The sequence below is a fragment of the Ornithorhynchus anatinus genome, chromosome X2 (assembly GCF_004115215.2).
Source record: "Ornithorhynchus anatinus isolate Pmale09 chromosome X2, mOrnAna1.pri.v4, whole genome shotgun sequence".
Lineage (NCBI taxonomy): Eukaryota > Metazoa > Chordata > Mammalia > Monotremata > Ornithorhynchidae > Ornithorhynchus > Ornithorhynchus anatinus.
In genome coordinates, this window is record NC_041750.1 from 12,705,450 (window position 1) to 12,725,355 (window position 19,906).

Sequence of the window (19,906 nt, forward strand, 5' to 3'; positions counted from 1 at the left end):
AACTGCTACCATGTTAATCCAAGCACTTATCCTATCGCAGCTTGATTATTTTATCGGCCTCCTTGCTGATCTCCCTTCCTCCTGTCTCTTCCCACTCTTGTCTCTGCTTTCCAGATCGTATTTCTACAAAAACGTTCAGTCCATGTTTCCCCACTCCTCAAGAACTTCCAGTGGTTGCCCATCCAACTCCACATCCAACAGAAACTCCTTACCATTGGCTTTAAAGCACTCAATTACCTTGTCCCCTCCTACGTCACCTTGCTACTCTCCTACTACAACCCAGCCCGCACACTTCACTCCTCTAATTCCAACCTACTAAATCTGGTCTATCTCGTTGCCAACCTCTTGCCCACATCCTACCTCTGGCCTAGAACGCTCTTCCTTTTCATATCCGACAGACAATTACTCTCCTCACCTCCAAAGCCTTACTGAAGGTACAACTCCTCCAAGAAGCCTTCCCTGACTAAGCCCTCATTTCCTCTTTTCCTACCTCCTCTGTGTCACCCTGACTTGCTCCCTTTATTCACCAGCCACCCTTCCCCAGCCCCACAGCACTTAGAATAATTATGGTACTTGTTCAGTGCTTACAATGTGCCAAGCACCATTCTAAGTGCTGGGTTAAATTCATGTTAGGCTAGACATAGTCCCCGTCCTAACACTCTTAATCTCACATTCTTAATCTCCATTTTACAGAGGAAGTAACTGAGGCCCAGAGAAGTGAAGTGACTTGCCCAAGGCCACATAGCAGACATGAGCTGGAACTGTGATTAGAACCTATGACCTTCTGACTCCCAGGCCTCTGGTCTATCCACTACGCCACGCTGCTTTTCCTTATGAATTTATGTAAATAAGTACATATAAGTACATAGGTAAATTTATGTGCATATCCATAATTTATGTATATTACTGTGTGTCTCCCATCTTGACTATAAACTTGGTGTGGGCAGGGAATGTGTCTGTTATATTGTTGTGTTGTACTCTCCCAAGCAGTTAGTACAGTGCTTTGCACACAGTAACTGCTCAATAAATATAACTGAATGAATGAATGCAGTGCCTTGGTCACAAGAAAGGCCAGTTAGGAGACAGGCCACAAATGTAATACTGAAGGAAAGGATTAAACCACCGAACAAAGAATAAGAGTACCTTTAGTGCAAATAAGTCACTTTCCAAACTGTGTCCAATCAAGATGGTGTCAGCACTGAACATATTTAATAAAACTGCTTGGACATCCCGAAGAGTTATACAAGTGTTCCTCAGATCTTCTTCTGTCACACCAGAAAACCTGTGGAATGGGAGAAGGACCAAAATCCTGAAATAAGTTGGATCTACTCCTTCAGACAATAAGCAACCTAGAGGTAGGTAAGTTTCTGATTTGCATAAGCACTCCATCCTCAATCCACAAGCAATTAATCCCGGATCTGAGTACTGTAACAGCTATACTTTGAAAGATCCCAAAGTGGTAAACTTTTTTTTTTTAGCTACTTCAACTTTGTGTCTCTTAATGAGTTTTGTTCTAAGTGTTGTCCTAGGAGCACTATGATTTACCAAGAGTATCAATAAACAGGTAGGGTGAATGAATCAAAAGTTGAAACTCTGGGATTGAGTTTTTAGTTGAATGGTATTAAAGTTGTTCAGCTTTAATAGCTCAAGGATGGATGTGGGTGGAATGAGTGGCATACCTAGTGCAATTAATGCGAGCACAGAGCTGTGACATCTTCAAAAGGAGAGATTACGATAGCTATGAAACAAGCCAGAAACTGGTGAGAAGAAAAGGAGAAAAAGCCCCAAGCCTCCAAGAAAAAGAATGAGCCTCAAATGGAAATTCCAGTAGTGAATTAAGCCAATACAACATTCTCTAAGTGCAAAAGCCATTGGCATGGCCTCAGAGGGCTACACACCATTAATAATAAAGGACCTTGTCCTTTGGGGAAAAGATTGTTCTTACCTGGTGTTGTAATCCACCACTTTGTTGTCAGGTTTGACAAAGGTGTCATAGACTACTTTCAGGTCTGAGTTTATCACGGTTATACGTGTCAACTCTAACCCTTGTTTGGTGTAACACTGAAAAGAGCACCCAAAAAAAAAAAAGTTTTAAACTTGACCACATGACAGACTGCATTTATTCGTCTTGATACCACTGTTAGATGCACACAACTTCAGATTTGGATTCTCACCACATTAACTCTTCCAAGAAGAAAAAAGCTGCATTACAAAAAGTTTCAAATCAAGTCTTTGACTCTCGGTTTCTTTCCCCCATTGGAACCCCTTTTCTATCTTCAGAAGTGCCACTGAAACAGGTGCTTAAAATTAGAATTTCAACACAAAACTTCACAAAAATAAATCTGACCCTGTGTAATTGGTTTTTTTTTGTTAGTTAATAAACCACGTTTTGCAGTTTGCAGTTTTGAGAATTTATATGCAGGTGAACAGATGAGCTTCTCCGCGTAGGCAGGGGTGAGGAGTTCTTAATGTAAAAAGGAAACCAAAATTGTCTATGGTCTGTGTAGTTTGGGGAAAATAAGGAAAATGGAGAGAACTGCAGACAGTGTGCTTAGAAATAACCTGCTATTTTGCATTTTCTCCTGTAAATCAAATGGCCTTCCTAAAGACCTACCATTTCACAATCCAGAGCATATATTCCTGGATACCCAGCAGTGGAAGGTAATTTCTCAAAAGTCTTCACAAAACCTCCAAGGTTCTCTTTCCGACCATCCTGGACGTGTTGCTGCAGAGGGGAGAGAAGGAAGCCAAAGCACATTTACGAAGAAAAAACCCACCAGGAATGAGAACAATTTCTGGGAGGTTAGGGGGTTTCCTGCTCCATCCAATCTCTATTCAGAAGCAGTCACTAAAATATCCCATTCCTGCAAGCTCAAAGGAGGAACAATTTTTGCTAATAAGCATTTTTGCCAACCAGGTGTCCTGCAGAAGTGGCCAGTGCAAATTGCTTTATTCACTGGAGATTGTAACAATCACTAATTCCTTTCAAATGGAGAAGAAGTCCTAGGGCCTGGATTTTCAGGCTGCAGAGGAAACCTGGCCTTCAGACACCTCCTACCCAAATATATTCCAAATAACGTAGGTAACACTGTAACCAAACACTCAGCTGCTTACCTATAATTCTTTCTTAGGGATGAACGAACAATGGGAGTCCTTGTTAGAAATAAACACAATTTGATATCCCTGTTTAACTCCTATTCTCACAAACATAAACAATGTTATATATAGAGGTGTTCCACCTGAGTGATATGTATTCAGCTGGAAAAAGAAAGCTTTTTAAACAAACAAAAAACATTCTTCCCTCTCCCCCAAAAAACTACACAAATATAAAGGAAGATAATTGCAGGTTCAATCAGCATTTCCCCCTTCTTTTAAAGTTCTGCCCAGCATCTGGGAGTTCATCATGGCGGCGTCAACCTGCCTGATTCACTTGCCTAAGGAATATCCTTCTCAGAACACTTTGGGATAAATGCAGTTTACCAAGGCCCCCTTAAGACAGAAGCGAAGGGTTTTCTTTGATGCTTTTGAAGATAAGGAAGGGCTTCTCCTTTGTGCCATTTGGTTGTGAATAAAGTATACCCCACTGAGCTCCAACCTGATAGTTGAAGGGAGAGATCAAGATGTAGAGTTGCAGGTGCTCAGCCACGGCAGAACCCGTCACTGGATTCCAGTTTGCCAACCTTGAGATCTGGAGAGGAGCTAGGAAATAGCTGTAAGTAGTTTTCTGCCTCAAGCGCTGTTTCAAATGGTGCCTAAAGCGCTGTTTCAAATGGCCTCAGAGGCTTTAAAGCACTCAATCACCTTGTCCCCTCCTAACTCATCTCGCTAGTCCACTAGAACCCAGACTGCACACTTTGTTCCTCTAATGCCAACCTTCTCACTGTACCTTCATTTTATCTATCACACCACCAAACTCTCGCCCATGTCTGGCCTTTGGCCTGGAAGGCCCTCCCGCCTCTTAACCAGCAAATAATTACTCTCCCCATGCCTTCAAAGCCTTATTGAAGGCACATCTCCTCCAAGAGGCAGTCCCTGACTAAGCCTTCTTTTCCTTTTCTTCAACTCCCTTCTGCAACGCCTTGGCTAGCTCCCTTTATTCACCCCTCCTCCCGGCCCCACAGCACTTATGTACTGTACACAAGTCTGTCTCTCTAGAATCTAAGATCGTTATGGGCAGGGAATGTGTTTTCTGCTATACTGTACTCTCCCAAAGGCTAAGTATAGTGCTCTGCACACAGTAAGTGCTCAATAAATATGATTGACTGATTGACTCTACCTCAGCAAAGAGAAAAATGAAAGAAACATGCAAATCCCACAGTCTGAATTGCAAAGTTCAGGTTTCCAAAGGAGTCAAAGCACCAAGCTAAACAATAATTATCTTTACAGTTTTATGGCTGGCCTTTGAGCGCAAAAGAGGAGGAAAGCTTCACAATACAGAAACCACACAAAAGCAATTGTGATGGAAACTAAAGCTCACTGCATCTTGCCCAGAAGGTGCCGCAGACATGTCATCAGATCTCACTCCATTATTTTCAAAAACTACAGAGTGGAAGCAAGAAGTTTCTTGGGTCCAAAAGAAAAAAACAACAAAAAAAAAACCACCGATGGGAAACACAAAATTTCTAGGGACTAAAGGAGTTACAGCAACTATATTACCTGGCACCACTAAATATGCTGATTTCAGGTTCCCCTTTCATCACTCCACTGCCTCTTGCCTATGGCTGGACTATTTTAAGGCCCAGCTGTGAATAGTTCAGGTGAGAACAACATTTCCGACATGCCTGAGAAGCAGCATGGCCTGGTAGAAACAGCACGGGAGTCAGAAGGACCTGGGTTTTAATCCCGGCTCCGTCATTTGTCTGCTGTGTGGCCTTGACTTCTCTGTGCTTAAGTTACCTCATCTGTAAAATGGGGATAAGACTGTCAGCCCCATGTGGGTCAGGGACTGAGTCCAATCTGATTCTCTTGTATCTACCCCAGCACTTAGTAGAGAAGCAGCGTGGCTTAGCGGAAAGAGATAATAATAATAATAATAATGTTGGTATTTGTTAAGGGCTTACTATGTGCAGAGCACTGTTCTAAGCGCTGGGGTAGACACAGGGGAATCAGGTTGTCCCACGGGAGGCTCACAGTTAATCCCCATTTGACAGATGAGGGAACTGAGGCACAGAGAAGTGAAGTGACTTGCCCACAGTCACACAGCTGACAAGTGGCAGAGCCGGGAGTCGAACTCATGACCTCTGACTCCGAAGCCCAAGCTCTTTTCCACCGAGCCACAATGAAAGAGCCCAGACTTGAGAGTCAGAGGTGGGTTCTAATCCCGACTCTACCGCTTGTCAGCTGTGTGACCATGGGCAAGTCATTTAACTTCTCTGTGCCTCAGTTACCTCATCTGGAAAATGGGGATTAAGACTGTGAGCCCCATGTGGGACAACCTGATTACCTTGTACCTACCCCAGTGCTTAGAACATTCATTCAAAAGTATTTATTGAGCGCTTACTATGTGCAGAGCACTGTACTAAGCGCTTGGAATGTACAAATCGGTAACAGATAGAGACAGTCCTTGTCCTTTGACGGGCTTACAGTCTAATCGGGGGAGACAGACTGACAAGAACAATGGCAGTAAATAGAATCAAGGGGAAGAACATCTCATTAAAACAGTAGCAAATAAATAGAATCAGGGTGATGTACATCTCATTAACAAAATAAATAGGGTAATGAAGATATATACAATTGAGCGGACGAGTACAGTGCTGAGGGTATGCAACGGGAGAGGGGGAGGAGCAGAGGGAAAGGGGGGAGAAGAGGGTTTAGCTGCAGAGAGGTGAAGGGGGGGGGGCGGGTAGAGGGAGCAGGTGGAAAAGGGGAGCTCAGTCTGGAAAGGCCTCTTGGAGGAGGTGAGCTTTAAGTAGGGTTTTGAAGAGGGGAAGAGAATTAGTTTGGCGGAGGTGAGGAGGGAGGGCATTCCAGGACCGTGGGAGGACGTGGTGCAGGGGACGACAGCGGGATAGGCGAGAACAGGGGACGGTGAGGAAGTAGGCAGCAGAGGAGCGGAGCGTGCAGGGTGGGCAGTAGAAAGAGAGAAGGGAGGAGAGGTAGGAAGGGGCAAGGTGATGGAAAGCCTTGAAGCCTAGAGTGAGAAGGTTTTGTTTTGTGCTGAGGTTGATAGGCAACCACTGGAGGTTTTTAAAAAGGGGAGTGACATGCCCAGGGTGTTTCTGCAGGAAGATGAGCCGGGCAGCGGAGTGAAGAATAGACTGAAGCAGGGAGAGAGAGGAGGAAGGGAGATCAGAGAGAAGGCTGACACAGTAGTCTAGCCGGGATATTACTAGAGCCTGTAGCAGTAAGGTAGCCGTTTGGGTGGAGAGGAAAGGGCGGATCTTGGCGATATTATAAAGGTGAGACCGGCAGGTTTTGGTGACGGATTGGATGTGTGGGGTGAATGAGAGAGCCGAGTCAAAGATGACACCGAGGTTGCGGGCCTGAGAGACGGGAAGGATGGTCGTACCATCCACGGTGATAGGGAAGCCAGGGAGAGGATCGGGCTTGGGAGGGAAGATGAGGAGCTCAGTTTTGGTCATGTTGAGTTTTAGGTGGCGGACAGACATCCAGGTAGAGACTTCTTGGAGGCAGGAAGAGATGTGAGCCTGAAGGGAGGGGGAAAGGACAGGGGCAGAGATGTAGATCTGTGTGTCATCTTCATAGAGATGATAGTTGAAGCCGTGAGAGCGGATGAGTTCACCGAGGGAGTAAGTGTATATGGAAAACAGAAGAGGACCAAGAACAGATCCTTGTGGAACTCCAACAGTTAGAGGATGGGGTGGGGGGAGGAGGAGCCTGCGAAGGAGACCGAGAATGACCGGCCAGAGAGATAAGAGGAGAACCAGGAGAGGACGGAGTCCGTGAAGCCAAGGTGAGATAAGGTGTGGAGGAGAAGGGGATGATCGACAGTGTCAAAGGCAGCTGAGAGGTCAAGGAGGATTAGAATAGAGTAGGAGCATTGGAACAGTACTTGGCACATAGCGCTTAACAAATACCAACATTATTATTATTATTACAGCGCATGGCACAGAGTAAGTGCTTAACAAGTATCATAAAAAAAGGCTCACAAGTCACAAGGCTCACTCTGCCCTCTGCTGCTAAACTTAGAAACTACAATTCAGGTTTCAGCACTTGAAAACACAAGATGAATTCGCCACTCAGGCTTGGGTTGTTAATCCATCTGGAGGAGAACTAGCAGACCCAGATTTCACCCCTCCACTTCCTGCCCTGCAGCTGAGCAAAGCATCTGCTGTAACTGCCACCTTCCCTCCCACTCCCAAGGGTCCCTGCTCTGGACATGCTCCTTGAGCACCAAGCCACAGGGATAAAAGTGGCCGCCACACTCCCTCAGTGTCCCCCTCCCCGACCAGGCAGCCAGCCCCACTGCCACCTCAGGAACCGGCATCGTTTCTCCTCTGAGACACCAAGGAGACTCCATCCCTTCCTGCTTCCATCACACTGGGGGTAAAGGGAAAAATCACCCACAGCACAAGGCCTTCACAAAACCTCAGACTGGTGACTGCTGTAGCAAATTCTGTGGCTACAGATATGCCTGTGACACTTAAGCCAGGGGGAGCCTGAAATTCTGCTCTCCTAGCCACAGCACTCTACTAATTTTATTTTTATTTTGTATATTTGTCTGTGTTGTGTTTTACTCCTTCATAGTTCCTGATGTGCCTGTCACCAGTTCCCTCTCCCACTGATATTTTTAGATCGTTAGCCTGCTGACGGACAGGGACCATGTTTAATTCCTACCTGGGTATTTTCTCCCAGTGCTCAGTATAATGCTCTGCACACAGCCAAGTGCCTAATAAATACTATTACTATCTAGTCAAAAGTGCCTGGGAAAACTCATCCTTTCCTCCAAAACATCCCTAGGTCTAGCTGACCCTTCAGAGAAAGGCTCTTTAAAGTTCTAACCACATATTTCTCTTCCTATTTCCCTCAGAATGAATTCAACAGTTAATAGACTCCAAAAATGGAGAGGGGGGAAAAGTCAAAAGAACGAGGTTAACCTGTAAGAGTGGGGAAAGACATTACTTGTATGAAGGGTTGAATCCTGGGATGGAAAAACTTGAGAACTTACTTTAGCAACTTGGCAACCAGTTGATCCAACAGCTCCAGAGCAGCAGGAGTATTGGGTTTCCCATCCACCAGCAACTAAAATCCCAAAACATGAAAAATATAATCAGTCATCCATGATTATGGGATAATCTATTTACAGGGAGATAATTCTACAGCTTCTCCACAATCTTCATTACAATATCTGCATTCATTCTCCAAGAATGAGAGTGGTGATATGGAAGTAAAGACTTACAACTTAGGATGTTTCCTTAACAAGGAAGGTTGTTAATCAGCAACCACGCACTGGAAGCAGGTGGGAAAAAACAACAACACAAGCTTCTGATAAAAAGCTTTGTTTTTTGTTCAACTTTCTGCCTCATTAGTAAAGCCTCCCTAAAATCATTATCCTCCAAGGCCCTTAAGTGAACAGGGCACCTGGCTAATGCTCCAGCTTTTAAAAGCAAACGGCTACTCCACAACATATCCAACTACAGCTTCACGTTTCAGCTTCAAGAACCAACAATACAGCTACAGTGTTTTCCTTTTGGGATGTATTGACACCATCTTGTGGTCAATTCGCGCACCTGTTACGAGGTTATTTTCCTGCACAAGCTGAATCAGCCCGGTGAAGGAAAGGGGAAAGAATAACTGACTCCTAAGAAGTCACAGTGGTGAGAAGAGAGGAAGAAGTATCCTTCCCACCCCTCCACCCTCAATTTCTTGGGGGGCAGGGTCACAACCTCGCTGTCTGCGGAGCCTTCCCCAATGATAAATACATTCTTCACTCCGAATGCAATTGCCTGTCGCAGAGACGAAGTATTCTGTACCGCAACGACAGCATATCCGGCAGGAAGCTGCAAATCAATAACAGACAGGGCAATGATAACCTGTACCTCAGCCATTTCAAATATCACCACTTAAAACTCAACTTTTAATTTATAACACCGGGGAAAATCCCCTATATCCCTCTTGCCACATAATTATATCTCAAATTAAGTTGAAAAATTGCCATGGCAAAGACTCTGCTGCCATGAGGGAGAAAAATAATAATAATAAGGATGGTATTTGTTAAGCGCTTACTATGTGCCAAGCACTGTTCTAAACACTGGGGTAAATACAAGGTCATCACGTTGTCCCATGTGGGGCTCACAGTCTTAATCCCCATTTTACAGATGAGGTAACTGAGGGACACAAAGTTAAGTGACTTGCCCAAGGTCACACAGCTGACAAGTGGCAGAGCCAGGATTAGAACCCATGACCTCTGACTTCCAAGCCTGTGCTCTTTCCACCAGGCCATGCTGGGTCTCAAAATGAGAAGGGAAAGTGGAAGATGCTGAAAGGAAAGAAGCAAACCAGTCTGTTGGGTGCCCAATTTGTACAAAGCACTGAGCTAGGTATGGAGTTTCAAAGTAAGAACAAAGGAGTCCTTGGTTCATAGATTTTACAAATCTAACAGCCAAATAAACAAGGAAGTAAAAGTTAGAGAGGCACAGAACAAAAAAGATTCAAGTCCCAAAGATAGACACCTATACAATAACGTAGAACATATAAACTAAAAGGGACCTGAAGTGCTTGGAATGACCAAAAAACTGCAATGACCTGGGAAAGCATTCATTCATTCATTCAATAGTATTTATTGAGCGCTTACTATGTGCAGAGCACTGTACTAAGCGCTTGGAATGAACAAGTCGGCAACAGATAGAGACAGTCCCTGCCGTTTGACGGGCTTACAGTCTAATCGGGGGAGATGGACAGACGAGAACAATGGCAATAAATAGAGTCAAGGGGAAGAACATCTCATAAAAACAATGGCAACTAAATAGAATCAAGGCAATGTACAATTCATTAACAAAATAAATAGGGTAATGGAAATATATACAGTTGAGCGGACGAGTACGGTGCTGTGGGGATGGAAAGGGAGAGGTGGAGGAGTAGAGGGAAAGGGGGAAAAGAGGGTTTAGCTGCGGAGAGGTAAAGGGGGGGTGGTAGAGGCAGTAGAGGGAGAAGAGGAGCTCAGTCTGGGAAGGCCTCTTGGAGGAGGTGAGTTTTAAGTAGGGTTTTGAAGAGGGGAAGAGAATCAGTTTGGCGGAGGTGAGGAGGGAGGGTGTTCCAGGACCGCGGGAGGACGTGGCCCAGGGGTCGACGGCGGGATAGGCGAGACCGAGGGACGGTGAGGAGGTGGGCAGCAGAGGAGCGGAGCGTGCGGGGTGGGTGGTAGAAAGAGAGAAGGGAGGAGAGGTAGGAAGGGGCCAGGTGATGTAGAGCCTTGAAACCTAGAGTGAGGAGTTTTTGTTTGGAGCGGAGGTTGATAGGCAACCACTGGAGTTGTTTAAGAAGGGGAGTGACATGCCCAGATCGTTTCTGCAGGAAGATGAGCCGGGCAGCGGAGTGAAGAATAGACTGGAGCGGGGCGAGAGAGGAGGAAGGGAGGTCAGAGAGAAGGCTGACACAGTAGTCTAGCCGGGCTATAATGAGAGCCTGTAGCAGTAAGGTAGCCGTTTGGGTGGAGAGGAAAGGGCGGATCTTGGCGATATTGTAAAGGTGAAACCGGCAGGTCTCGGTAACGGATAGGATGTGTGGGGTGAACGAGAGAGACAAGTCAAGGATGACACCGAGATTGCGGGCCTGAGAGACGGGAAGGATGGTCGTGCCATCCACGGTGATAGAGAAGTCTGGGAGAGGACCGGGTTTGGGAGGGAAGATGAGGAGTTCAGTCTTGCTCATGTTGAGTTTTAGGTGGCAGGCCGACATCCAGGTGGAGACATCCTGGAGGCAGGAGGAGATGCGAGCTTGAAGGGAGGGGGAGAGGACGGGGCGGAGATGTAGATCTGCGTGTCATCTGTGTAGAGATGGTAGTCAAAGCCGTGAGAGCGAATGAGTTCACCGAGGGAGTGAGTGTAAATGGAGAACAGAAGAGGGCCAAGAACTGACCCTTGAGGAACTCCAACAGTTAAAGGATGGGAGGGGGAGGAGGCACCAGCGAAGGAGACCGAGAATGACCGGCCAGAGAGGTAAGAGGAGAACCAGGAAAGGACGGAGTCCGTGAAGCCAAGGTGAGATGAGGTATGGAGGAGGAGGGGATGGTCGACAGTGTCAAAGGCAGCAGAGAGGTCAAGGAGGATTAGAATGGAGTAGGAGCCATTGGATTTGGCAAGAAGGAGGTCATGGGTGACATTAGAGAGAGCAGTCTTGGTAGAGTGGAGGGGACGGAAACCAGATTAGCATTGAAGAGGTGGAGTTTTTAGTTAAGGAGGGTAGAGCTTATTTAATGAGAACAGGGAGACAGAGAAGGCCTGAAAATTAAGGGCAAAAAGAAAAAATAATCAGGGAGAATTTTTTTTTCCAGGAAAGAATGAGAAGGGGGCAAGTGAAATAAGTCTGATGTTCAGCAGAGTGACCACTTTAATTCCAGACCCAAAGAGTTCTTGGATCTAGAGTGACAAGATGTAAACAGCCATCCACTCTCCCTGCCTAAACTAGAGTTTTGGGTCTCAAAGGAAATCACCTTTTCAACACTGCCCCTCGATGCGAAAAACAAGGCAATGCTTTTGAATAGTTTCATAATCAATATGACTAACATCATTAGGGTTTGCTCGCTACACATCAAAGGCATTTGAAACAGAAAAGACTCTAGAAGTTAATATTGGATCAATTCCACATAGTGTAGTGTAGTGTTGGATAAGGGCTCTACATAACATCCAGGTTACCTTGATGTTCTAAATTCAACTGTTCCTTAAAATTGATTATCTATTTAATTTTTAAATCTGTTCCTTTGTGCACACAATCTAAGAGAAAGAATAAGTATAAAGTGGTTATGGATATTTAGCACAAGCCCAAATCTAGAAGGAAGCTAGGCCAAAGCATCAAAAGTAAACTATGTGAAGGAAAATCAAGCTTTGGGCAAATAAGAACCAAAAAGCCAACCCACATTATTAATGCTGTACTTCTTCAAGCTACTAGGACACCTTGCAGTCATCACTAGAAGATCAGAATGCATAAAATTTTGCATATCAGGAAAACCGGTGGGGTTTCTGATAATTAATTTGAAGTCATATCTATAAATATGGTTTAAAATATTAATAAAACAATTGCAGCCAAGGACCAAAGGCCAAACTAACCATGAAGGGGGCCAGACCTCAGGCACGGCCAGGTTCTGAAAGCTACAAGACCTTTCACACAACGAAAACTTTCCAGGAAACTCAAAAATCTCCACGACACTGTAAAGGCAAAAAGGGGCTACCTCAGTTTGCCTCTATTTTTGAAGTGGGGAGCCTGAAGAGAAAGAGCCCGTGATTTAGTCAAATTCATAAGAGAGGTCGGTAGTGAAGCTTAGAAAACAATTTGGACTGCACGCTAGCTTATAGGTATGGGTGCAACTTGGGTTAGGGTCAACCCATAATATGCACAACCTGGAGATATGCATGAACGGCTGACAGTCCCCACGATCCCTAAGCCGGCCCTCAAAACTGCATCTAATAAGTACTAGCAAATAATTCCTTCCCCACCCACTCCTCCCTGCACCCCATTCTCCCATATTCCGAGCAATTTCCACCCAATCCTGAACTCAGAGCCCACCTCCCTGGTTCACTGTAGATATTTTATTAAAGCAGTGATGCACACATTGCCTTACTGAAGTCATGCACTGCCTTCACCAGCAGGAGGGTGACAGGAAAAAGTTACCAGGGACCCGACCCCTCTTTGCCGCCCATATGAGGGCTCCACATTTCCTGCAGCTGGAGTCCCACCCAAGCTGCTGTGCCTGCCCCAGATCCCCATGGAGCTCCAACCCTGGGGCATCGGGATCAACATCCCTGTGCCCTTCCCTTTCCCCTGGCCACCTCACTCCCTACTGCCTCGTGGAGGAGCTCCATCGGTGGAGGTGAATGGCTCTCTGCTTGTTGGCTCCTTGTGATAGGGGCTGCTGCCATTCTCCAGAGTGATGGGGCTGACTGCTCTGCTAGAACAAAGAAAGGAGGAGCATGAAGGGAAAGAGAAGGAGAGAGCGTGCCAAAGAGTGGTCCAGGAAACCAAAAAGCCCGGAGCCCTAACAGAGCCCAGAGGGGTAGGTCTGAGACAGACACAGAGCAGTGAGAGAAAGGTAGCTGTGTCAAGTTAAGCTGGCTCCCAGCTGCCTGGGGCAAGAAGCAGGAGGGCCTAGGGCACTGGCCTGGGAATCAGAAGGACCTGGGTTCTACTCCCTGCTCTGCAACTTGTCTGCTGTGTGACCTTGGGCTTAACTTCTCTAGGCTTTGGTTACCTCATCTGTAAAATGGGGACTAAGACTGTGGGCCCCATATGGGACATGGACTGTGTCCAACCTGATTAGCGTGTATCTTACCCAGTGCTGCTTAGTATTAAAAAAAAAAGGAGGCAGGGCTAGGATCTAGATAACCAGTGATTAGGAGGGCCCCAGCTGGGACCCTGGTACTAATTTCCACCCCTCTCTTGCTGGCAGCAGCATGCGGCTTGAAAGGGGCATCCCATGCATCACTGATTTAAAATTTACAAAAATCAGAAGTGGGGTGGTTTGGGGAAGCAGAGGAAGAGGGACTGAGCCTGGATGCTGGGAGGTCAGGATAATCTCTAGAAATAGGAAAGGGTCAAAAGGGATGGGGGTGGGGAGAACTTTATACTGTAATTTTTTACTTATCTTAAAGCTCAGCCAACAAATCAGGCCTGTCCCTGAACAGAACCTACTTAATTGTTTATAAGTCTATGGGAAAACATACCCTACAAAACAGCCCCATTTTTAGTGGACTAAGACCCAGCAGTATCATGGGGCATGCCTGTAAAATTATCTTCCTTATGGTAGACAATGTTCTCATTTTTCTAATTGAGCAAGGTATCTTTAGGAGAGGATGCATGCATATGAGAGAATAAAGGGAAGAAGGAGACAAGGGAAAAAAGTTTTATTTAGTGACTGTTCACGTACAGAGATGTGAGATGACCATAAATCTACAATACTTTAATGTCAAAACTGTAACATCTCCTTAACACTGCCTAGCTTTTTATCATCATGACACTGGGAGGGCAGGTGGGTCTACTGTGATTTTACTGTCACTTGATAATATTTCCATTTCTGAGCTTTCCATATTTTTGTGCCCATTCTAGCCAAATTTTGTGGTCCCTCATTTTTTTTTTTTACCCTCACACCATTTCTTCTTCTTTTCCCTCAAATGGTTAGCCTTAGTACCTTTTTCCCTCATAATATTCCATTTCCTTAGCTCTCTAAGGCCTTGATCCCAATTCCAAGAATTAGCAACCGAATGCCATCCCTAACACAAGGCACCCTGAAACCTAATCCAAAATTCCACTTTAATTCCTCTCTTTATAAAAGTATATAAGCATTTAACATTAATAATTGACTGCAGTTATTCCTTGTAGTTCACACTAAATCTTTTCTTATGCTGTTGAGTCATCTCTGACTCATAGCAATTCCATAGACATCTCTCTCCACCTCCATCTGCAAACGTTCTGGTAGTGGATCCATATAATTTTCTTGGTAAAAATGCAGAAGTGGTTTACCACTGCCTCCTTCCGCGCAGTAAACAGCGTGGCTCGGTGGAACGAGCCCGGGCTTGGGAGTCAGAGGTCGTGGGTTCTAATCTTTGCTCTGCCACTTAGCTGTGTGACCTTGGGCAAGTCACTTAACTTCTCTGTGTCTCAGTTACTTCACCTGGAAAATGGGGATTGAGACTGTGAGCCCCATGTGGGACAACCTGATTACCTCGTATCTACTCCAGGGCTTAGAACAGTGCTTGGCACATAGTAAGCGCTTAACAAATACCAAAATTATTATTATTATTAAACCTGAGTCTCTGCCCTTGACTCTTTCCCAAGCCGCTGCTGCCCAGCACAGGTGAGTTTTGACTTGTAGCAAATTGCCTTCCACTTGCTAGCCACTGCCCAAGCTAGGAATGGAATGGATATGCCTCCCATAGTCAAGACTGGTAGAGTACTGGAAACTCTCCAGGTTGTAACCCTGAGAGGGGTCCACACTAAGAATTAGCATAAAAAGTAGAAAATGGACAGTTTCTGGCCACGAGCACCGTGCATCATCAATAGTGTAGCTGCAATACAGTACATGGGCAAGTAAAACTATCATCAGTGAATTTTGGTTCACAGACGAAGCTAGTGATAGGTCTGACAGGGGTTCTAACTTCCCGTAATGCATCAAAATTTGCAAGAACAGCAGTGAAATTATGAACTCAACCCAATTTGCAGATGATGTTGCATCTTTGGAATAGATGCTCTCTAATGTGGTAAAAATGTGACGTTTCACAAACAATACTGGAAACAAGTTTAGAGGAGGGTTATTCTAGCAGCATATGTAACATTTGACAAATAATATTAGAAATGGGTTTGGAGTTACTGACAGTTACTCTGTCAGTTGAGTGCAAACGTTGCCATTAATAGGTGGAGAATATAAAGCAAGTGGATTCCCAGGCCTCTCTATTGTTCAAAGAAATTAACGCAACTAAATTGACCACTCCCCTCTCAGGGTTGCACCTGGAGAGTTTCCAGTACTCTACCAGTCTTGGCCATGGGAGGGAGAGTCAAGCAGAGGCCTATCCATTCCATTCCTAGCTTGGGCAGTGGCTAGCAAGTAGAAGGCAATCTGCTACAAGTCAAAACTCTACTGTGCTGGACAGCAGCGGCACAGGAGAGAGTCGAGGATGGAGACTCAAGTTTACTGTGCGGAAGGAGGCAATGGTAAACCACTTCTGTAATTTTACCAAGAAAACTCTATGGATACACTACCAGAACAACTGCAGATGGAGAGCAGGGCGTTCTGGGAGAGATGTGTCTGTGGTATCACTACAGCTCGGAAATGACTCGACGGCATAAGACAAGACAAATTGACCATTCACTAGTTTTAAAAAGTCTTGAGAGTGGGTTTTTTTTTCCTTGATCTTTTCAACCTTCCAGGCATTGGTTGCACTGGTTGCACCTAGACCAGTAATCTCAGAAAAAAATCCCTTCACACTATTAGCCAACTTTCAGTTACTGCCTCTCTGATGCCAGGAAATGTAGTCAGTAGGGAGCAGGATGCAGGAGTGGTAGTCAGGCAAGGGATGCTCCATCTTGAAATGATAATGGTACATTACAGAAATTCCCTACCCCTATAGTCCCGCCTTGCAGTTCTCTCAAATTATAATCTCGATTACAAAGATTTGAACTATTTTCAGTGCACTTAGATAATCACTACAAAGGTTTGTCTGCTCACTGTAGGGATGACTGTGAGCTCGTTGTGGGCAGGAATGTGTCTGTTGTCATATTGTTCTCTCCCAAGCGCTTAGTACAGTGCTTTGCACACAGTAAGTGCTCAAATACGACTGAATGACTGAATATTTTAATAACAAATAGCCAAGATCTACCAGTCCTCAATTTCCAAGCACTGGGTTAAGAAATTTGGTGAATTTGGTGAAGTTCAAGGAGCTGAATGTAGCTCTCATGAAATAAAGGGTATATGGCCAATGGAGAAATGGTTTATGGTAACCTCCAAGGGAGACAATGTACTGCTTTCCTAGGAAGAATTTTCAGAAAGCAGGAGTAATCTTCTTCAAAGGGATTTTGTCAGGAATTCTTAAAAATCACTATCAAATTAAAAACACACTAAGACAACATTCTATTCCATTGAATCTCAGTCTCCTGCTAGCTTGTAAACTGCACGAAGGCAAGAATCAGATCTATTAATCCAAGCTTGGAAATCTATAATTCTACTTGAAAATCGGATAATGCACAAACTTCATGCAAGGACTCAATGAGTTCAGCCCCAAACTCCACTATTTCTGACTGTGCCTGATCCATGATGTAACTTATCTTATAATAAGGTTTAGAGAAGCAGTATGGTTCAGTTGGCTAAATCAAAATTTAGGGTTCAGGAACTCTGCCATTCTAATCCTGCCCTCAGAACCTAAATTCTGTGACTTTGGGCACACGGCTCAAATAGCATGCAAGGCTTAATCTTCCGGTTTAGTTAAAAGCACCAATAAAAGAGGAAATATAACGCTGTCCACCCTGCTGGGAATGATACTTGGATTAGCCTTTGTCTTCATGTAGTGAATCAACCATTACTCTGGCCTGGAAATAGAGGGGACTAAATACAATGTCAAGTGCTGTGACGGGCAAGATGAAAATCATGCATGTCATTACAGACTGTTGATTTCAATTACTTAACTATATCCTAGAGGCTCAAATACCATTTTCCATCAGGCACTTGCTAAGGATGGCAACTATAGAGAACTTACAGTCCATAACTTTTTTCTCTTCTGCTGTAAAAAGAAGGGCTCGGCCTGGCTTCTCAGGGTGTGGAAGAGGGTAACCATTTTCTTTCAGCTGCTCCTCTGTGAGCAGATATTCCTTTAGTCTTCTGAACAGTGCGGCTCCTAGATAAGACACAGTAGTCATTTAAATGTATGACCCAGCATTAGAAACTGTTGCCTGCAGCAAAAAGTGCAGCATTCAAAAGGGATATCCAAAAAAAAGGGCAAATGATAATACTAATAGTGGTATTTGTAAAGCTCTTACTAAGTGCCAAACACTGTACTAAGCATTGGGGTGGATACAAGCAAATAGGGTTGCACACAGTCCCTTTCCCACATGGGGCTCACAATCTCAATCCCCATTTTATAAGTGAGGTAACTAAGGCATAGAAAAGTGAAGTGACTTGCCCAACAGAAAGATGGTGGAGCGAGCATTAGAACCCATGACCTTCTGACTCCCAGGCACGTGCTCTATCCATAACACCACGCTGCTTCTTCTACAAAGCCTTAACACATTCCAAACTGAAATTCATTTTTACATGAAGTATTTTATTAGTAGTTAAAAGGGCATTTATTTACCTGGTGCAGTGCAATGTATTAAGTGCTTGGAAAAGTACAACAGAAGGGGGAGACACGTTCCCTGCCCACAAGGAGTTTATGCTTAATGAACTTAACAAATGACACTGCTATACACAGCCTCAATCTTGAACTGAGGAGGGGTTGGGAGGAGTGGAAGAAGCGGGGAGCGGGAAGAGGAGTGAGAAGAACTTTGAAATTTGCTTGAAATTCCTGGGATTTGCTCTCTACTTAGAACGTCTCCTAATCCCTTATAGCCCATGCAAAGACTGACTATAGACAGGGAGCTAGAGAAACCAGGCACTTGCCTGTTAAGTCTTCTGCTCGCAGGCTGCCCGAACGATTCAGTGTAAAGCTGGTTTTAGCTGCTAGTTTCCCTCCAAGGACTGCTTCATGGGACACCACTTTACGATTACTGTTTCCTGAAATAAAGCAGAGGTAGAAATGAACACACATCCAATTACCCCCTCCTCCCTATTACACACTTTAAGCACATGCAGCAGGGCTCAACTGTCTTGGACACTGTGAACTTAAGCCGATATCTCCCCCCCCCCGGCCCCAACTTACCCATTCTCCCCTCTGTGTCAACTAGGCACTTGCCCATGTATCCCTTAAGCACTTTGATGCTCACCCCAGCCCCACAGCACATACGTAAATATTCTTATATTCTACCATTTCCCCTATCTGCAACTGATTTTAATGTCTCTCTCCTCTGTAGACCATAAGCTCCTTGTGGGCATGGATAGCATTTACCAACTCTATTGTATTGTACTTTCCCAAGCGCTTCGTACAGGGCACTGTACACAGTAAGCACTCCAAAAATATGATCAACTCTTTGCCTGATTGACTGACTACTGCCTTCTCCCGGAAGCTTGACCTAACTTTGGTTTGGCTCTCCTGGCTCTCCTATTATCTCTGGCCAATCATTTTTAATCTCTTTGGCTAGTTTTTCTTCTGGCCCACTCTATAACCATGGGTGCCCCTGATGGCTCTGTTGTGGGTCCCCTTTTCTTCTCAATTTACACTCCCTTGGGCAGCACATCAGCCCCTAAGGCAGGAACGACCATCTCTCATAAATGATTCCTGCAGCAGCAGCATGGGGCTCTGAGCAAGTTACCTTAGGCTGGGCTGTCAGTTGTCTGCTGCGCAGGAGAGGGGCCATACACACCCTCCCACCTACTGACTCTCTGGGACTCTCATTGGACCCTTCTCTACTAGCCAGGAGGGTGAGTAAGCAGCAGCAGCATGTCTTTTCTACTTTCAAAATGTTGGGAAGGCTGTGGCCACTGCTGCATCTGGGACTAATTTTTCAAATCTGCTCTTCTAGCCAGTGCCCTATCCTTCTTCTTATATTTACCATTCTCCTAGTCTTCCATGGCTTTTGTTTTCTTATAATTTCCTCTTTCCTCATGTGTTTGTCACCTGGTCCTCTAACCCCCACCTGATTCTTAGATTGTGAGTCACTTGGGGACCAGGGACCGTATCTTTCACCTTGATATCATTCATTCATTCAATAGTATTTATTGAGCACTTACTATGTGCAGAGCACTGTACTAATCGCTTGGAATGTACAAGTCGGCAACAGATACAGACCCTGCCCTCTGACGGGCTTACAGTCCAATCGGGGGAGACAGGCAGACAAGAACAATGGCAATAAATAGAGTCAAGGGGAAGAACATCTCATAAAAACAATGGCAACTAAATAGAATCAGGGTGATGTACATCTCATTAAACAAAATAAACAAAATGAATAGGGTGATAAAGATATATACAGTTGAGCGGACGAGTACAGTGCTGTGGGGATGGGAAGGGAGAGGGAAAGGGGGGAGAAGAGGGTTTAGCTGTGGAGAGGTGAAGGGGGGGTAGAGGGAGCAGAGGAAAAAAGGGGGGAGCTCAGTCTGGGAAGGCCTCTTGGAGGAGGTGAGCTTTAAGTAGGGATTTGAAGAGGGAAAGAGAAT

General features: G+C 45.0%; 1 protein-coding gene and 1 non-coding gene across 2 annotated transcripts in view; one reads left to right on the forward strand and one right to left on the reverse strand.

Annotated features, from left to right (window-relative positions):
* Window positions 1-19,906, reverse strand: part of REXO1 (RNA exonuclease 1 homolog) — a 116,778-nt gene that overhangs the window by 16,042 nt on the left and 80,830 nt on the right. Inside the window, exons 8-14 of the mRNA XM_029052610.1 lie at window positions 18,257-18,370; window positions 17,358-17,495; window positions 8,847-8,960; window positions 8,129-8,202; window positions 2,615-2,725; window positions 1,946-2,061; window positions 1,144-1,282 (exon numbers count right to left, since the gene is read on the reverse strand). Coding sequence (XP_028908443.1) covers window positions 1,144-1,282; window positions 1,946-2,061; window positions 2,615-2,725; window positions 8,129-8,202; window positions 8,847-8,960; window positions 17,358-17,495; window positions 18,257-18,370 — 806 coding nt within the window. The remainder of the gene's footprint in view (window positions 1-1,143; window positions 1,283-1,945; window positions 2,062-2,614; window positions 2,726-8,128; window positions 8,203-8,846; window positions 8,961-17,357; window positions 17,496-18,256; window positions 18,371-19,906) is intronic.
* LOC114807527 lies at window positions 15,598-15,735 on the forward strand. Its single transcript, XR_003755587.1, has one exon. It is a non-coding gene; the product is annotated as a small nucleolar RNA SNORA7 (small nucleolar RNA).